The sequence below is a fragment of the Engystomops pustulosus genome, chromosome 5 (assembly GCF_040894005.1).
Source record: "Engystomops pustulosus chromosome 5, aEngPut4.maternal, whole genome shotgun sequence".
Taxonomy (NCBI): Eukaryota; Metazoa; Chordata; class Amphibia; order Anura; family Leptodactylidae; genus Engystomops; species Engystomops pustulosus.
Genome location: NC_092415.1, coordinates 76,499,029 through 76,517,475, shown reverse-complemented (window position 1 = coordinate 76,517,475; position 18,447 = coordinate 76,499,029). Strand labels below are relative to the sequence as shown.

At 43.3% G+C, this 18,447-nt stretch overlaps 1 protein-coding gene across 2 annotated transcripts in view; it reads left to right on the top strand.

Annotated features, from left to right (window-relative positions):
• CARMIL1 (capping protein regulator and myosin 1 linker 1) overlaps nucleotides 1–18,447 on the top strand; it is a 186,504-nt gene that overhangs the window by 46,718 nt on the left and 121,339 nt on the right. For both annotated transcript variants that reach the window (XM_072152417.1, XM_072152416.1), the window contains exon 3: nucleotides 15,000–15,050. In XM_072152417.1, coding sequence (XP_072008518.1) covers nucleotides 15,000–15,050 — 51 coding nt within the window. The remainder of the gene's footprint in view (nucleotides 1–14,999; nucleotides 15,051–18,447) is intronic.

Below are 18,447 nucleotides of genomic sequence, written 5' to 3'. Positions count from 1 at the left end.
ATTGCTATAATGAGAGTTTTCTCGTTGTAAAAGTTAGTTACCAATAAACTGTATGTTTAGTGTTCAATAAAAATGTATTATTAGGTATCATTAATCACCTTCCCGTACATTCAGCACAGTAACACCTAAATATTACGTTTTTTTCTACAGTGGTGGCTGTTGGGTAAATTTTTGGCTGCCCATCTTTCCTATTTCAGGTCATCACATCTAGTTTGTTAATGATGGAAATGTTTGTGCACATGCATGCAGGATAGCTCCCATAAGCTGCCGCTCTCTCTTCATTCAATTCTATGCAAATTAAGAAACTGATGCATATCAGTGCAAAATATTTTTTTTTGTAGATGGGTATGGGTTTTGTTTTCTGGTCAACGCCTTTTCACCAATACAAATTGTTTCCCTTCGATCTCCATATAATCAAATGTGTAAGCTTGACTGGTATCCAGGGATAGGAGGCCCCCCACCACTCGACTCGCTCTTGATATCCCTGAACACCAGGCAAGGTTATTAAATAAATGAAATTGATCGTATGGGGATTTGATGGAAACAATTTTTAGCTAAAATAATTTTCAGTCAGTTACAGGGCTCTATGGGAGACTGCCACTAGCTGTATTTGTGAAAGATGTGGTGACAAGTTCCTTTTAAGTAGTCTTGAGTTTTGAGATGTACTCTTGCATATAAAAACTTATCTATCAATTCTGTATGATGAGTGTCCAAAATTGCTTGTGGCTCTTCTCCAAGATTTCATAGCTCAAAGATATGGATTAAAAGAAAAGAACAAAACACTTATGGAAAAAAGTTTTTTCCAGCTTAATGAGAATTAATATGCTGTAAAAATGCAAAACTTATCATATATGGTAAAATGTTACAGGTAGAACTGTCCCCTGCACTGTTCTCACATGAGCCATGTACATACATATTCCCAGGCAGAGACAAATGGGCATGTAATTTAGTATTTTGCCTTAAAACCATTGAATAGGCCTTTATTTAGAAAGTTCTCTCTAGGCACCAATTAGGCTTGTTGTTGCCAGGCTGGCCTTTCTAAGGGACAGCAGACGGGAACAAAAGCCTGGCTGCATGAATAAATGATGCCAGTTTACAATGTGGATTTTGAAATGCAGCGTCACGTATCCAAAAGAAATCCGGATTTTGTGACCAAAAAAACGTATTATTACTTATTAATACTCACTTATTACTCATTTTTACTTGTCTAAATGGCTAGTAAGGTAATATAAAAACTGTTCCCTCAGTGAAATCATTTAATTACATTCTAAATATAAATCTGAGATGCTGCAGCGTTTATTTCTGGAAGGATAAATACAGTTTAAAAATCTTCCTTAAATTGCAGATCTTAATTTGTCCAGTTAGGGGTAGCAGGACCTAGAAATACACTGCTGTAGTGCACCACATTTGTTACGTAAATACAGAATAGCTGTAAGAATAGCTGAAAGAATTTTGAAGTAAAAAAACTGTCTGAAATGCCATGCGCCATATTTAAACCATATTTTTAAACCAAAACATTTAAACCATATTTTTGTATGTTTCCAACTTGTATGAAAAAAAAGACTTGTATGGTGGTCGTGGCACATTGCAAAAAGTCCATGCGTAAAAAAAAAATTACCGTACATAATCTTTTTTGAGACAACAAATTAGACCAACTAATAGACCGTGCTAAGTATTACTGGATAGTCTTAAACTACACCAGATGTATTACCCAGCATCAGACACATTAAAGAATAACTGTAAAGGTTTTTTTCCCCCCACAAATTAATAGCTCTTGGGATGTAAAACAACTTTGCCTATTGTCTTTGTTACCTAAATCCAGTTTCTTTGCTGTAGTCCCCAAATTACCTCACTGCTGCAATGGCTGCTTCCTCTGCCTTTGCTGATAAGCCCTGTGATTCTGTAGTTTGTTTATTGGATGGTTTCATGGGAGGGGAGGCCTGCTGCTCCCTGCTTGCAGAGAAGAAGGTCATGTGTGGTAGCTCACTCTGTATGTAGCACATCTGGATGTGTTCATAACAGTGGATACAGATGTTTCCTGCACAGAATAGTGAGGTACAAGATCTCCCCTGTTCCCTATCCGTTCCTCCATCCCAGTCTCTGATTATACAGAACTTTCTCTCTCTGTACCTCATGCTGCTTGTCACTTTCTGCACTGTTTAGATAAGCTATTAACCCTTAGTGCTCACACAGCACAGGCTATAGACTTTATGTAATTGGTTTACTTGTTCCCTGCTCCTGCATGTGATGAGAGCCGCTAGGCTAGTCAACATATACATCCTGTATGTGCTCTTTGCAGTGTTCAGTGGATATACTTGTGGGAAACTAAATGAATTTAAAGCATCATGGGATCTGTGGGCAAGCTACCTGGCCTCAGCCTGAGGGATGGGCAGACAGCCATTAGTTTCCCCCTACTTTACCTCTGGAGAGAAAGCTTTTTGTCACTTTCGTAACAGAAAATGCCAGTACTTTGAAAAGAAAAGGACGAGCAGCACAAAGTCTGGAATAGAAGACTGCTCTAGTTGTACTCTGCACTGTTAATATAACTCTAAAATACTCTTGGATTTTGGATTGGCAAGGGGACAATGACAATCAATAGAGCTTCTTTACGGACACCTTGCAGCTGTTCGCTGCATCATGGAACCAAGTACAGCATCCTGAGAGCTTCACCGGCGGTCACAATGCGCAGACCGGTTCGGTTGTTACTGGGGCTGGTTTCTAATGTAATTGGGTAAGAAGATTAAGCGTGGTCACGGTTCCTATTTGAAAAATACACATATATTTGCAAAACGTCTTTCTTTTGTAGACCCGAACGGCAGGGAGTGCACTGTTTTATATTTCATATAATGGTGGTGCTCTATTCTTATAAAAAAAAAAAAGGCAATGTCCATACAAAGTAGTAGAAAAAAAAGTAGTTGAATGGCACTCTCCATAGATCTTCTTATAAAATCCTTTTTTTTTTTTTTTTTTTTTTTTTTTTTTTTTTTAGGATTGTAAAACAATTGATCATATGCAGGACCACCTATGTATGTACATAGTATCTTGTGCATATAAGAGATTTTACATAGGTAAAACAATACGGAGTTTAAATACATGTACGATCAATTAAAACCGGGAGCAGAGCTCCAAGACTGGGCACATAAAAACATGTCACAACTCCAATTCTGAAGCAATATTCTTTGTAGGTAAAGAAACATGTACCCACCACCAACGTTTATTGTTACAGAAAGAAGGGAGATGGATTTTAAGGACAGGAGCCTTAGGTCCAGCAGGTTCTAAATGACAAATTGGCATTTCCTTAGACAGAGTAATAACATACAAATTTAAGATACCTATATGCATAGTCTTATCCTTGTTGTTTGCACCGTACTAAGAAGAGGAAATAAGGAAAACATATCTTGTTTTTCCTTTTTTTATGTGTATGTATTTTTTTAACCCCTTAACGCCGAAGCCACTTTTCACCTTCTTGACACGGCCCATTTTTTCAAATCTGCCCTGTGTCACTATAAATGGTTATAACTTTTTGTTTTTGCATCGCCATCTTTTTGGAGACATAACTTTAATATTTTTTTGTTGACAGAGCTAGTTTAGGGCTTATTTTTTACGTGTTGAGTTGTCTTTTCAAGTGGTACCATTTTGGCGCACATAACTTTTTTTGATCAGTTTTTAGAACCTTTTTGTGAAGAGATTTTATGAAAAATTTAAATTTTTGCCGAGTTTTTCGGTTTTTGTTTTTACGGCGTTCACTGATAATGTTTGAGTTATTGTACGGATTGTTACGGATGCGGCAATACCAAATATGTGGGGTTTTTTGGCGATTTTGTTTTTTTTTTTTCACTTTATTGCATGTGTATAGGGAATGTTTGTGTTTAGGGGACTTTAACTTTTATTTATTTAATTCTTTTTATTAAAAAAATGTTTTTAACAGTTTTTTTTTCACTTTTACAGGTAAACTTGAACAAGCGATCCACTGATCGCTTGTTCAAGGTATTCTTCACCTTACACAGTGTAATACAGATGTATTACACGGTGTTATGTAACATGCTGCGCATGCTCAGTGTGTTACAGCCGGGTCCTGCCGGTTCACGGAGGAGGATCGCGCAGCCCCGGGCACTGGCAGTCCCGGGGCTGCGATCGGAACCACAGACTCCCCCCCCCCCCCCCCCAGTAAGCGCTGTGGGGGGGGGGGGTTGTACGATTCTTGTGAAATGCCCCTAACACCCGAAATCTCCGATAGCAGGTGTTAGAGGCGGGTGTCGGCTATAATATATAGCTGACACCCGCAGCTGCTGGCCCCGGCTCCGTTCATGAGCCGTGGGCCAGAAGCTTGACGTAATAGTACTGCATTTTGCGGGAACGCACCATGCAGTACTATTACGTCAAATGTTGGGAGGGGTTTAAATGTGTATTGATACTTACACCCACAGCGACAACTAACAGACCCCATGCATTAAAAAACTTAGGGGGACATTTATCTTACACCATCTTCATCCTCTTGATGTATTGGGCATGGTGCTGCGCAGCGTCTATCCTACGCCAGGCCCTTCCTGGCATAGAAATGAACACAGCCAGCGACATATCGCAAGTGAAAAGCCACCAGCAGCAGCGTGTGCGCAGGAGCGTGGACTGTAACACCGCGCATTTTAACACTCATGCACCGCCACCATTTTGGGTGAGGCAGGAATCGGGTGACCTGCTCCCTGGCTGAAGGTGGTTGGACTAAGGTTTTCTTTTTTTGTTAAATATAATAAAATCTATGTAAATTTGGTATTTTCATGATCATACTGCCCCCCCCCCCAAAAAAAAAAAAAAAAAAAGTAGTGGTGCTATTTGGAGAGTACAGTTAAATCTGTAAAAACAGAGCCCTCAAGAAAATTATGGAAATTTACTGAACTTCTATTTTTTTCCAGTTTCCAAGCTACTGTTTTTGTATATGTAACAACATTTTGCTAGTTTCGGTCACTGGGCAAACAAACATATCTATTGATTTGTGGAAGACAGGATTGTGTAACAGTAGAATTATGATTTTGTTCTAGCGCTGACACATCGAGGAAAACTAGCAGGAGAGACAAAGTGAAGGTAATGAAGTCGGCAAACTGAGCTTTATTAGAAGAGACGTGCTTTTGATGGCGATAGTATTGTTTCAGCAGCCGACGGATATTCTCAGCGCTAGTTTATGAGTTTTTGCTGAAGAGATGATATTGTAGGTCACCTGATTGATAACAAAAAGTGCATTAGGGAATGTATCTGAACTTATCCAGCGTTGAAAACTGATTTGATGTGTGAATTAACATCTCGTCTATCATAGTGAGAGAATATAAGCAATAATAATAATGAATCTTTATATAGTACCGACATATTCCATAGGCTTTACAGATCATGGCGTAAATACTCTGACAAAATAAGATGGTACAGAGTACTACATGTCAGATGAAACAATGCAATCTCATTGAAAACATCGGAATTATTACAAATTCCACTCATAGTGTTAGCTAGATATATATCTTCTGTATTTCATTTACTAATTAAAACCACATGCTGATACATATTCTTTTTTAATTTGGTTTTTGTACGCTTTTTGTTTTATATTCTTGCATGATGTACATGTTTTTTTGGGGACTGATATTATACCATAGTTATTGTTTAAATCCCCCCCCCCAAAATTTTTTTTCCCTGTCTACAATCTTGAGCATAGAATGGTCTGATCACTGATCATTAGAACGGAGGTCCCTTTGCCCAACCGTCTGAATAGAGGTGGTGTGCTGCAACTCTATTCTGTTCTCTGGGACTATATATATATATATATATATATGTATTTGGCTGACCGTGTCGGGATTGGAGGGAGTATGACTGCTACTAAAATTTGTTTGCTGTTGTATGAGGTGGCTATGCAGCCTGCAGACAAAGCAGCACAAAGTTCCCAAGAGATTTAATGTCACTGTCATATTGTTATTGCCAGTGGATGGGGCACAATGGATGGATCTTCACTACCCTGATATTGTATGTGGAAAGAAAAATGCTCAGCCTGCCGTCATATGGACTTCAAGTCAATAGCCAGTCCCATTGATAAATTAATTTGCCTTTTCAATAGCGATTGGCCTTCAAATTGACTGAACCTGCAGATTTTTCATCCTGTTGACTGCATCCTTCATTCTCTCTAGAGCAGGGGTCAGGAACCTTTTTGGCTGAGAGAGCCATAAGCGCCATATATTTTAAAATATAATTCTGCGAGAGCCGTACAATATGCTTAAAGGGACACTGACAGAACAATGGCTCCAGCAGTCATTAGTACAGCAAGGAGTGTTCCTCCCCCCCCCCCCCGTACTAAGCTTCCACTGGACCAAAACAATTGTAATTCCCTGTAAAATAAAAAAATAGATAATTTACATTCGAGCTTGTCCCAATACAGACGCCAACCGCTGCAGAACATCCCCATACATTAGCCAACCAATGCAGAACATCCCTATACAGACGCCAACCAATGCAGAACATCATTATACAGACGCCAAACGCTGCAGAACATCATTATACAGACGCCAACCGCTGCAGAACATCCCTATACAGACGCCAAACGCTGCAGAACATCATTATACAGACGCCAACCGCTGCAGAACATCCCCATACACGAGTCAACCGCTGCAGAACATCCCTATACAGACGCCAACCAATGCAGAACATCCCTATACAGACGCCAACCAATGCAGAACATCCCTATACAGACGCCAACCAATGCAGAACATCCCTATACAGACGCCAACCAATGCAGAACATCCCTATACAGACGCCAACCAATGCAGAACTTCCCTATACAGACGCCAAACGCTGCAGAACATCGTTATACAGACGCCAACCGCTGCAGAACATCCTTATACAGACGCCAACCGCTGCAGAACATCCTTATACAGACGCCAACCGCTGCAGAACATCCCCATACACGAGCCAACCGCTGCAGAACATCCCTATACAGACGCCAACCAATGCAGAACATCCCTATACAGACGCCAACCAATGCAGAACATCCCTATACAGACGCCAACCAATGCAGAACATCCCTATACAGACGCCAACCAATGCAAACATCCTTATACAGACGCCAACCGCTGCAGAACATCCCTATACAGACGCCAACCAATGCAGAACATCCCTATACAGACGCCAACCGCTACAGAACATCCTTATACAGACGCCAACCGCTGCAGAACATCCCTATACAGACGCCAACCGCTACAGAACATCCCTATACAGACGCCAACCGCTGCAGAACATCCCTATACAGACGCCAACCGCTACAGAACATCCTTATACAGACGCCAACCGCTGCAGAACATCCCCATACAGACGCCAACCGCTACAGAACATCCCCATACAGACGCCAACCGCTACAGAACATCCTTATACAGACGCCAACCGCTGCAGAACATCCCTATACAGACGCCAACCGCTGCAGAACATCCCTATACAGACGCCAACCGCTACAGAACATCCCTATACAGACGCCAACCGCTACAGAACATCCTTATACAGACGCCAACCGCTGCAGAACATCCCTATACAGACGCCAACCGCTGCAGAACATCCCTATACAGACGCCAACCGCTGCAGAACATCCCTATACAGACGCCAACCAATGCAGAACATCCTTATACAGACGCCAACCAATGCAGAACATCCCCATACATTAGCCAACCAATGCAGAACATCCCTATACAGACGCCAACCAATGCAGAACATCCCTATACAGACGCCAACCGCAGCAGAACATCCCCATACACGAGCCAACCGCTGCAGAACATCCTTATACAGACGCCAACCGCAGCAGAACATCCCTATACAGACGCCAACCGCTGCAGAACATCCCTATACAGACGCAAACCGCTGCAGAACATCCTTATACAGACGCCAACCGCTGCAGAACATCCCTATACAGACGCCAACCGCTCCAGAACATCCCCATACACGAGCCAACCGCTGCAGAACATCCCTATAAATGAGCCAACCGTTGCAGAACATCCCTATACAGACGCCAACCAATGCAGAACATCCTTATACAGACGCCAACCAATGCAGAACATCCTTATACAGACGCCAATCAATGCAGAACATCCCTATACAGACGCCAACCGCTGCAGAACATCCCTATACAGACGCCAACCGCTGCAGAACATCCTTATACAGACGCCAACCAATGCAGAACATCCTTATACAGACGCCAACCAATGCAGAACATCCCTATACAGACGCCAACCGCTGCAGAACATCCCTATACAGACGCCAACCAATGCAGAACATCCCTATACAGACACCAACCAATGCAGAACATCCCTATACAGACGCCAACCGCTGCAGAACATCCCTATACAGACGCCAACCGCTGCAGAACATCCCTATACAGACGCCAACCAATGCAGAACATCCCTATACAGACGCCAACCAATGCAGAACATCCCTATACAGACACCAACCAATGCAGAACATCCCTATACAGACGCCAACCGCTGCAGAACATCCCTATACAGACGCCAACCGCTGCAGAACATCCCTATACAGACGCCAACCGCTGCAGAACATCCCTATACAGACGCCAACCGCTGCAGAACATCCCTATACAGACGCCAACCGCTGCAGAACATCCCTATACAGACGCCAACCAATGCAGAACATCCCTATACAGACGCCAACCGCTGCAGAACATCCCTATACAGACGCCAACCAATGCAGAACATCCCTATACAGACGCCAACCGCTGCAGAACATCCCCATACGGACGCCAACCGCTGCAGAACATCCCTATACAGATGCCAACATGTGTCTAAGCTGCTGCATAACCTCACATTAATGTAGAAATGCAGTGGTGGGGGAAGATATGTGAGGATGATGCAGCTATGAAGCTCTCAGGAGAGCTTCATAGCTGCACACAGGACACTAAGGGGTTAAGGCAGAGTGTGAGGAGACACTGGGGGAGGGAGCACTTATCTCTGGCTGATCCCCGGCTGCTGACTCCTTCTCCTTGGACTCCTTCTCCTTCATGTCTCCGGAGTATGCAGCTCTCTGGTCTCCTCTGTCTGAATCTCCCGCGCTGCTACATCCAGCCCCGGGATTGGCTGCAGGCAGACAGTCTCCTCCCCTCCCTCTCTCACACACGGAGGAGACTGCTGCAGGGAAGGAGAGGGAGGCGCCGCCCCTGAATTAACCCCGCGGACCCTGCGCTGCTCTGCAGAATACATCCAGGGGCATAACTACAGCCGGGGGCACAACAGCCTGGTCTTGGCAGGCATATTAGCAGTTGCTGCGGCTGTAGTTAAGCCCCTGGATAGGAGCCCCGGCTGCGAGCCAGATGCGGCCATCAAAAGAGCCATATCTGGCTCGCGAGCCATAGGTTCCCGACCCCTGCTCTAGAGCATGAAATATAGCTTCACTTATGAGAAGGATGTTCACCATCACCACAAACCTGATCCGTGTCATGGTGAATTTTCCACATTGCTGACTGGCCTCTGCAGTCTAACACTAGCAAATTTTAATTCCTTCTCGGCAATGGTTTCTCTGTTTTTCAAATAGGAAATCTCCATATTGTTTGCAGATACTTTGATTGATTTGATACATGATTTTAGCTGTATGGTACTGACAGTGTTGTTTATGCTGTGTGGCAGGATCATTCAGTACTAGCTGCTCAGGAAAATGGATTTTATTTTTCATTATGTGTAACTTCAGTCTAAGAATGATGTACTGCTTTCTGAGAAAAGTAATTTTATTTTATTGTTCGGGTACATTTGAGTTAATCCTGAGCGCAGCTCTGCAACTAATATTCCTATTTTGCTTGCCAATCAGATAGCTGGAATGAAAAAAAAACAGGAGATGTGTTTTTATCTTGTAGATGGCGAGATACAAAAAAGATTAGATGGAGAAGAAACTGCCTTCTACAAAGAAGACTTGAACCTCTATTAAAAATAAATAAATAAATAATACTTTATATTTGGGAAGTCCTCATGCGCACACGTTGTTTGGGTACATGTGCTAGCCATTGTTTCAAAAGCTTGCACACATATCCCCTTATATTGCTATCGGCTCACATACACAGCAGTGGTATCCACAGCCCTGTGTATGAGCCGACTGTCCAAACCTCAAAACTCAGAACAGGTCCTATTCCTTCCTGTGTTTGTGGCTCAGGCAGTACATTTTTACGGTTATCTGCATGTGAGTGGACATCATACACTGATGACCTATAGGCCACAAACGTTGATGCTTTATATCAGGGGTCGGGAACCTATGGCTCGCGAGCCAGATATGGCTCTTTTGATGGCCGCATCTGGCTCGCAGCCGGGGCTCCTATCCAGGGGCTTAACTACAGCCGCAGCAACTGCTAATATGCCTGCCAAGACCAGGCTGTTGTGCCCCCGGCTGTAGTTATGCCCCTGGATGTATTCTGCAGAGCAGCGCAGGGTCCGCGGGGTTAATTCAGGGGCGGCGCCTCCCTCTCCTTCCCTGCAGCAGTCTCCTCCGTGTGTGAGAGAGGGAGGGGAGGAGACTGTCTGCCTGCAGCCAATCCCGGGGCTGGATGTAGCAGCGCGGGAGATTCAGACAGAGGAGACCAGAGAGCTGCATACTCCGGAGACATGAAGGAGAAGGAGTCCAAGGAGAAGGAGTCAGCAGCCGGGGATCAGCCAGAGATAAGTGCTCCCTCCCCCAGTGTCTCCTCACACTCTGCCTTAACCCCTTAGTGTCCTGTGTGCAGCTATGAAGCTCTCCTGAGAGCTTCATAGCTGCATCATCCTCACATATCTTCCCCCACCACTGCATTTCTACATTAATGTGAGGTTATGCAGCAGCTTAGACACATGTTGGCATCTGTATAGGGATGTTCTGCAGCGGTTGGCGTCCGTATGGGGATGTTCTGCAGCGGTTGGCGTCTGTATAGGGATGTTCTGCATTGGTTGGCGTCTGTATAGGGATGTTCTGCAGCGGTTGGCGTCTGTATAGGGATGTTCTGCATTGGTTGGCGTCTGTATAGGGATGTTCTGCAGCGGTTGGCGTCTGTATAGGGATGTTCTGCAGCGGTTGGCGTCTGTATAGGGATGTTCTGCAGCGGTTGGCGTCTGTATAGGGATGTTCTGCATTGGTTGGTGTCTGTATAGGGATGTTCTGCATTGGTTGGCGTCTGTATAGGGATGTTCTGCATTGGTTGGCGTCTGTATAGGGATGTTCTGCAGCGGTTGGCGTCTGTATAGGGATGTTCTGCAGCGGTTGGCGTCTGTATAGGGATGTTCTGCATTGGTTGGTGTCTGTATAGGGATGTTCTGCATTGGTTGGCGTCTGTATAGGGATGTTCTGCAGCGGTTGGCGTCTGTATAGGGATGTTCTGCATTGGTTGGCGTCTGTATAAGGATGTTCTGCAGCGGTTGGCGTCTGTATAGGGATGTTCTGCAGCGGTTGGCGTCTGTATAGGGATGTTCTGCATTGATTGGCGTCTGTATAAGGATGTTTGCATTGGTTGGCGTCTGTATAAGGATGTTCTGCATTGGTTGGCGTCTGTATAGGGATGTTCTGCAACGGTTGGCTCATTTATAGGGATGTTCTGCAGCGGTTGGCTCGTGTATGGGGATGTTCTGGAGCGGTTGGCGTCTGTATAGGGATGTTCTGCAGCGGTTGGCGTCTGTATAAGGATGTTCTGCAGCGGTTTGCGTCTGTATAGGGATGTTCTGCAGCGGTTGGCGTCTGTATAGGGATGTTCTGCTGCGGTTGGCGTCTGTATAAGGATGTTCTGCAGCGGTTGGCTCGTGTATGGGGATGTTCTGCTGCGGTTGGCGTCTGTATAGGGATGTTCTGCATTGGTTGGCGTCTGTATAGGGATGTTCTGCATTGGTTGGCTAATGTATGGGGATGTTCTGCATTGGTTGGCGTCTGTATAAGGATGTTCTGCATTGGTTGGCGTCTGTATAGGGATGTTCTGCAGCGGTTGGCGTCTGTATAGGGATGTTCTGCAGCGGTTGGCGTCTGTATAGGGATGTTCTGCAGCGGTTGGCGTCTGTATAAGGATGTTCTGTAGCGGTTGGCGTCTGTATAGGGATGTTCTGTAGCGGTTGGCGTCTGTATAGGGATGTTCTGCAGCGGTTGGCGTCTGTATAGGGATGTTCTGCAGCGGTTGGCGTCTGTATAAGGATGTTCTGTAGCGGTTGGCGTCTGTATGGGGATGTTCTGTAGCGGTTGGCGTCTGTATGGGGATGTTCTGCAGCGGTTGGCGTCTGTATAAGGATGTTCTGTAGCGGTTGGCGTCTGTATAGGGATGTTCTGTAGCGGTTGGCGTCTGTATAGGGATGTTCTGTAGCGGTTGGCGTCTGTATAGGGATGTTCTGCAGCGGTTGGCGTCTGTATAAGGATGTTCTGTAGCGGTTGGCGTCTGTATAGGGATGTTCTGCATTGGTTGGCGTCTGTATAGGGATGTTCTGCAGCGGTTGGCGTCTGTATAAGGATGTTTGCATTGGTTGGCGTCTGTATAGGGATGTTCTGCATTGGTTGGCGTCTGTATAGGGATGTTCTGCATTGGTTGGCGTCTGTATAGGGATGTTCTGCATTGGTTGGCGTCTGTATAGGGATGTTCTGCAGCGGTTGGCTCGTGTATGGGGATGTTCTGCAGCGGTTGGCGTCTGTATAAGGATGTTCTGCAGCGGTTGGCGTCTGTATAAGGATGTTCTGCAGCGGTTGGCGTCTGTATAACGATGTTCTGCAGCGTTTGGCGTCTGTATAGGGAAGTTCTGCATTGGTTGGCGTCTGTATAGGGATGTTCTGCATTGGTTGGCGTCTGTATAGGGATGTTCTGCATTGGTTGGCGTCTGTATAGGGATGTTCTGCATTGGTTGGCGTCTGTATAGGGATGTTCTGCATTGGTTGGCGTCTGTATAGGGATGTTCTGCAGCGGTTGACTCGTGTATGGGGATGTTCTGCAGCGGTTGGCGTCTGTATAATGATGTTCTGCAGCGTTTGGCGTCTGTATAGGGATGTTCTGCAGCGGTTGGCGTCTGTATAATGATGTTCTGCAGCGTTTGGCGTCTGTATAATGATGTTCTGCATTGGTTGGCGTCTGTATAGGGATGTTCTGCATTGGTTGGCTAATGTATGGGGATGTTCTGCAGCGGTTGGCGTCTGTATTGGGACAAGCTCGAATGTAAATTATCTATTTTTTTATTTTACAGGGAATTACAATTGTTTTGGTCCAGTGGAAGCTTAGTACGGGGGGGGGGGGGGGGAGGAACACTCCTTGCTGTACTAATGACTGCTGGAGCCATTGTTCTGTCAGTGTCCCTTTAAGCATATTGTACGGCTCTCGCAGAATTATATTTTAAAATATATGGCGCTTATGGCTCTCTCAGCCAAAAAGGTTCCTGACCCCTGCTTTATATCCTTGCTGATTACAAGAAGTGACGTCTTTTCGGTCGTAATTGACAAAATAGTTAAAGGGATATTCTCGTTTGGCCATTCACATTCGGTTTCATTAATCTGCCATTTATAAACCTTTCTTCAATTAGATGTTATGAAAAAAATGTTCCTATGTGAAGATAATTTCTCATAAATGTAGTCATATGGTTCCGTAGAAACAAGACTGTGTCCTTGGATACGGCCACCTCTACTGGATTGCACAAAGAAACAAAAGTTTTTTTGTATATGAAATTTCCGGAAGTTACTGCAGGTCCCACAACCATCCTGTGGTAATAATTGCTGAACACAGGTGGTCAGGGAGGACTCAATAGCACATGTCTGGTCACTGCTACCAAAATGTGAGGTGGTCAGATCTGAGGAAGTCTTCTCGTTTCTAAGGGACAACATGACAACATTTTTGATAAATTATCTAAACACAGGAACTTTTTTTTTTTTTATGACATCCAACTGAAGAAATGTTAAAATATGGCAAATGAATTAAATTAAATCTGAATGTCCTGATTGGAATACCCCTTCAAGTAGTTTGATTAGTAGTAGTTCTGATTTAAAATGAATTACATTCTGCATAACTGGAGCAGATACTGGGTGCTTGGTTCAGTACTATGGTAATAAGCACACTCTGCTGTTAAGTTTCTTTGAAAGTAGAAGTTTCTTTGGTCTCTTTCACGCTTAAAGGGGTTTTCTCACTAAAGACATTTCTCACATCTGAATCCCCTAGTGATGTTAACACGATAAAGATCATTTTAACCCCTTACTTTACAATTTTACTCGGTGTTATTGCTGTTTTAGCATCTAGCACTCTCTAGGCTGGTCAGTGTAAGATTCCAGGGGCCTCTCTAACAGGCATATTACTGTATTATCCATCTAGTTCGATGCGGGGACAATGTGGTTACATTATCAGGGTACAGGTGTATATGCACTTTCATTTAGCTTCTGTACTAACACACTGACAGATAGAGAGAGATGATGAGATGCATGATGCCTATTACACAGAGGCTGCAGACTTTAACACTGTTACACTGTGAGCTCTGCTACATCTAACAGACCTGCCTCCCCCTTCCCCTGGATCACTTATCTCCTTGTAGCTTGTAGTTTGCAGCCTCTCTCTCTGCTCATGTTCTCCTGGCAGGATGTGATCAATGAGCGTCTCTGAGCTCAATGCAGGGGGCGTGGCTACAGGCAGAGACAGACAGAAATCTCATCTGCGCTGCAAATACAAATCCAAGATGGCGGCCCTACACCAAGTCAGAAGTTACTGGGTGATGTCTAGGGCCAATTATAATTGTGTACAGCAGGACTGATAGAGACAGGTTGGACTTATATCTGTGGAATGCTGTATTTTTATTAATAACAGTGAATTATAAAATGTGTTATTTTGTTATCCTGAGTACATATAAGAAACTGGTCTTCGAGGGAATACCCCTTTTAAGGCTTCAGGGTTGAAATGTATGGTTACTCTGCTACATCTGAGATTTCTTACAAATATACATGGGATTCTTTATTGATACAGAAATATTTCAACTTCAATTGTAATGTATTTTTTGTTATTTCCTTTTTATTTATATTTCTAGGTCCTAACATCATGTCGAGCCTTTATATTAACTGCTCGAGTCCCAACCAAGGTAAGTTCCTCCTTTTTTTTCATTTCGGTTTTATGTATCTTTGACACTTGAACTATCTGCTGTAAAATTCAGGATATCTTTACACTTTCTGTATAACCCAGAAAGACAGAATTGCATGGAGTTGATAATTTGCCCTTTTCATGAAGTAAAATATTATTATACTACTTTTCACTATTTTCATATAGTGATATTTAGTGATATTTCATAATATCAGAGTATTGGTGGTCATCTATGTTTTAGACCATTTACAAAATTTGTGGCCACAGATCCCATAATAAATGATGGACTAAAAAAATCACAAAATGCTCATATTGATGACTAGGTGATCAATATAGATAAGCTCAAAAACTCTTAATATCTGATTTCTCATCTACATAAAGTGTCCATGTCCATAAAGGGTGTGCCAATACAGTAACAGGTTAGTCTTATTATAGGACAGGGAGGTAAAGCGAGGCACTAGAGTCGGTGGCGGACCGTTTTGCACACTCCTGTGATTTGTCTATCCGTACAGATGAAGCGCAGGAGTGTGTAAAGCGATCCATTGCTGATTCTAGTGCCTCGCTTTACCTCCCTGTTCAATGGCTGACAAGAAATAAAGACGATTTGTTTGGTGAGTGTTTTTTGGTCTTTCATTGCTATTTTTTGATAGCAAGATATCAAGTGTCCTTGCCAGTTTAATATTACTCACACATCTGGTAGTGTCGACTCACTATTGGTACATTCACTAGTTTTCAAAACTCATCATGATTTTATTATCTATCCACCACCTTTTGCACACGCTGGAAGCCTGATTTATAGACCCAATATATTTGGCTAAAGAGTAGTCCGATTTTAATGCAATTAATTTAATAAAGAATATTTTAATGGGAACCTGTGACCTGAGTGCTTTTTTTATTAGGGGATAGGTTGCTATAGACAAAGTACTGTAAATGTATGTGTTATATGGCGTTCAAAATAAAGTATGGGAAACTTTACCCGGCTCCCAGCCAGTGAGTCCCAAATAGGAAAATTTCAATTGACAATTTGTCACAGATTGTGCCAAAAATGATGGACAAAATATCTCAAAATAGCTTTTTTCACCTGTGCCTCTAAATGTGGCCCCCAGTTTGACAAAAGGAACACAGGTAAATGGTGGTGAATGATGTCACGAGCCATGCTTTGCACTCCATCCATTTACAGTGTGCTGACCTCTAATTGCAGTCATTAGTACAGTGTAAATAATATCTCAGATTACAGCTTCATCTATAATGGGACTTCAGGAAATCTACACAGCCATGGTATTGCATGCTGACTGTCAGACTGAAGCCAATTATGCTGCATAGCAGTACGACCTAACATCACACATGTTTTGTTATCCGAGAGATTGTGCTAAATTCAAGGTCATTCATGACATTTCATTTCTGGTGTTTGTTGAGGACACCAACTTAACCTCTAAAACAAGTCAAAATGGTGTGCATTGGGTCGTAAACCTCAGATAACTTGATCAGATAACATCAGAACCTCATCAGAGGAAATTTGGGACACAAAACCCCCCACAGGTCCTTATGGACTGAAGGTTTGGCATCTCAATTCTATCTGTATGATTTGTGTGGCAAAAATAACTCCAAACTGTTTACACACCTCTGCCCATGATCCTTGGGCACCTGCGCGTTGTGGGTAGTGAACCCTGCATAGTAAACCCTGGCATCACTGTGCAAGCGCTGTAGGTACAGCAACTTCACTTACCTCACTGTGACAGAAGGCACCAGGATCTTGAGATGTGAACAGGAAAAACTGTTATCTGATGTGTATGGCCCAGTTTACACCATTAAGCCTTGGATTAGAGGTTTAGTTGTGTCCTCAACAAACACCAGATGTGAAATGTTATGAGTCATGAATGACCTTGCATTTAGCACAATTATTACTTTTAGGTAAGAAAACCTATGCAATGTAGCATCATTGGCTTCGGTCCGATAGTCAGCATGCAATACCATGACTGTATAGCCTTCCTGAAGTCCCATGGTAATACAAATTCCACTTATAAGATAAACTTAATAATTCCAAAATAAATAATTTTAATCAATAATTTTATTAAATTAATAAACAGAATAATTCAAAACTACAGATTAACAACATAACAATATTGTATAACTTCGCCTCCCCAGCATGAGCTGGGAGATAAAACCCCCACTAATAAGCACTGCGACGGTCAGGAGAAAATGATACATTAGGGTGGGCTGGGTGGGGCGTGGTAACCGGATTCTTCTTCAGGCTGGCCCAAACACCCTGCTGACATCTCAATTTATGGGTAAGTTACTGTAGCCAGCTGCCAATCAGCTGATTGCCTACAATATTTTGCATGGTTACAGTGCTGCCATAGATCCAGCTGTTTACCAATCATAGCTGACCTTCACCTTCAGCGAATCAGCAGGCAGACAAAAAAACAAACATCTGGCAGCAAAGTGCACAAAGGTACCTAATGGAAAAAGCGGGAAACACAGAACAAAAAATTACCTCAGAATAACATTAACCCTTCTAATGCCATCACATAATCCTACTTGTAATGTGTTACCATGTTCCCTCTTCAATAAAATTATCAGGGGCCACCGGTCATTATAAATGAAGCTGTCATCTGAGATACTATCTGGCCCAGAGTTTCCAATGTTTGTTGAAAGAGAGATAGAGTTGCCAGGCAATACCTGGTCAAGACTAGCTTAATACATGGTAGACTATAGGAAACTATAGACCAGTGATGGCGAACTTTTTGGAGACAAAGTGCCCAAACTACAACCAAAATCCAGTTATTTAATGTGGAGTGCCAACATGGCATTTGAAGCAGTAACTTATTGCTACCTGGTCTTCCATATATTTCAATCGTATTGGCCCCCTGAGGCAACCAATACAGTTGAAAGAAGGAGGGCAATTTCAGACCTCATCGTAGCTTCTCTGCAGGGTCTCTCTGAAAAGGAAGAATGTTGGGTGCAGCAGGAGGACCTCCAGAGTTATTGCAGTTCTATCAGCACCTTCTCACTAGCCCTGCAATTCCGAAGACCCAATGAAGTGTCGCTTTAAAATAGCACTGAGAGCAGAATCTCTTCAGTTTCCTGGGACTGCAGGAAGTTTGGATTTGGTCCTGTTTGGTGAACTCTGTCCTGGGGCGATGGTCTGAGTGCCCACAAAAATGGCTCCAAGTGCCACCTCTGGCACCCGTGCCATAGGTTCGCCACCACTGCTATAGACCTTTGAGGTTCTGTCATAGTTTGCACCAAGACAGCTTGATAGCACAAAAAGGCCCCTTATACAACAAAAGGGGCATGACCAATATAAAGATATATCTGGTGCAGCATAATTTTGTCTATTCTAACTTAGTTTTACATTGGGGCAGATTTATCAAAAGTTTCACAATGTTTTTATTTTT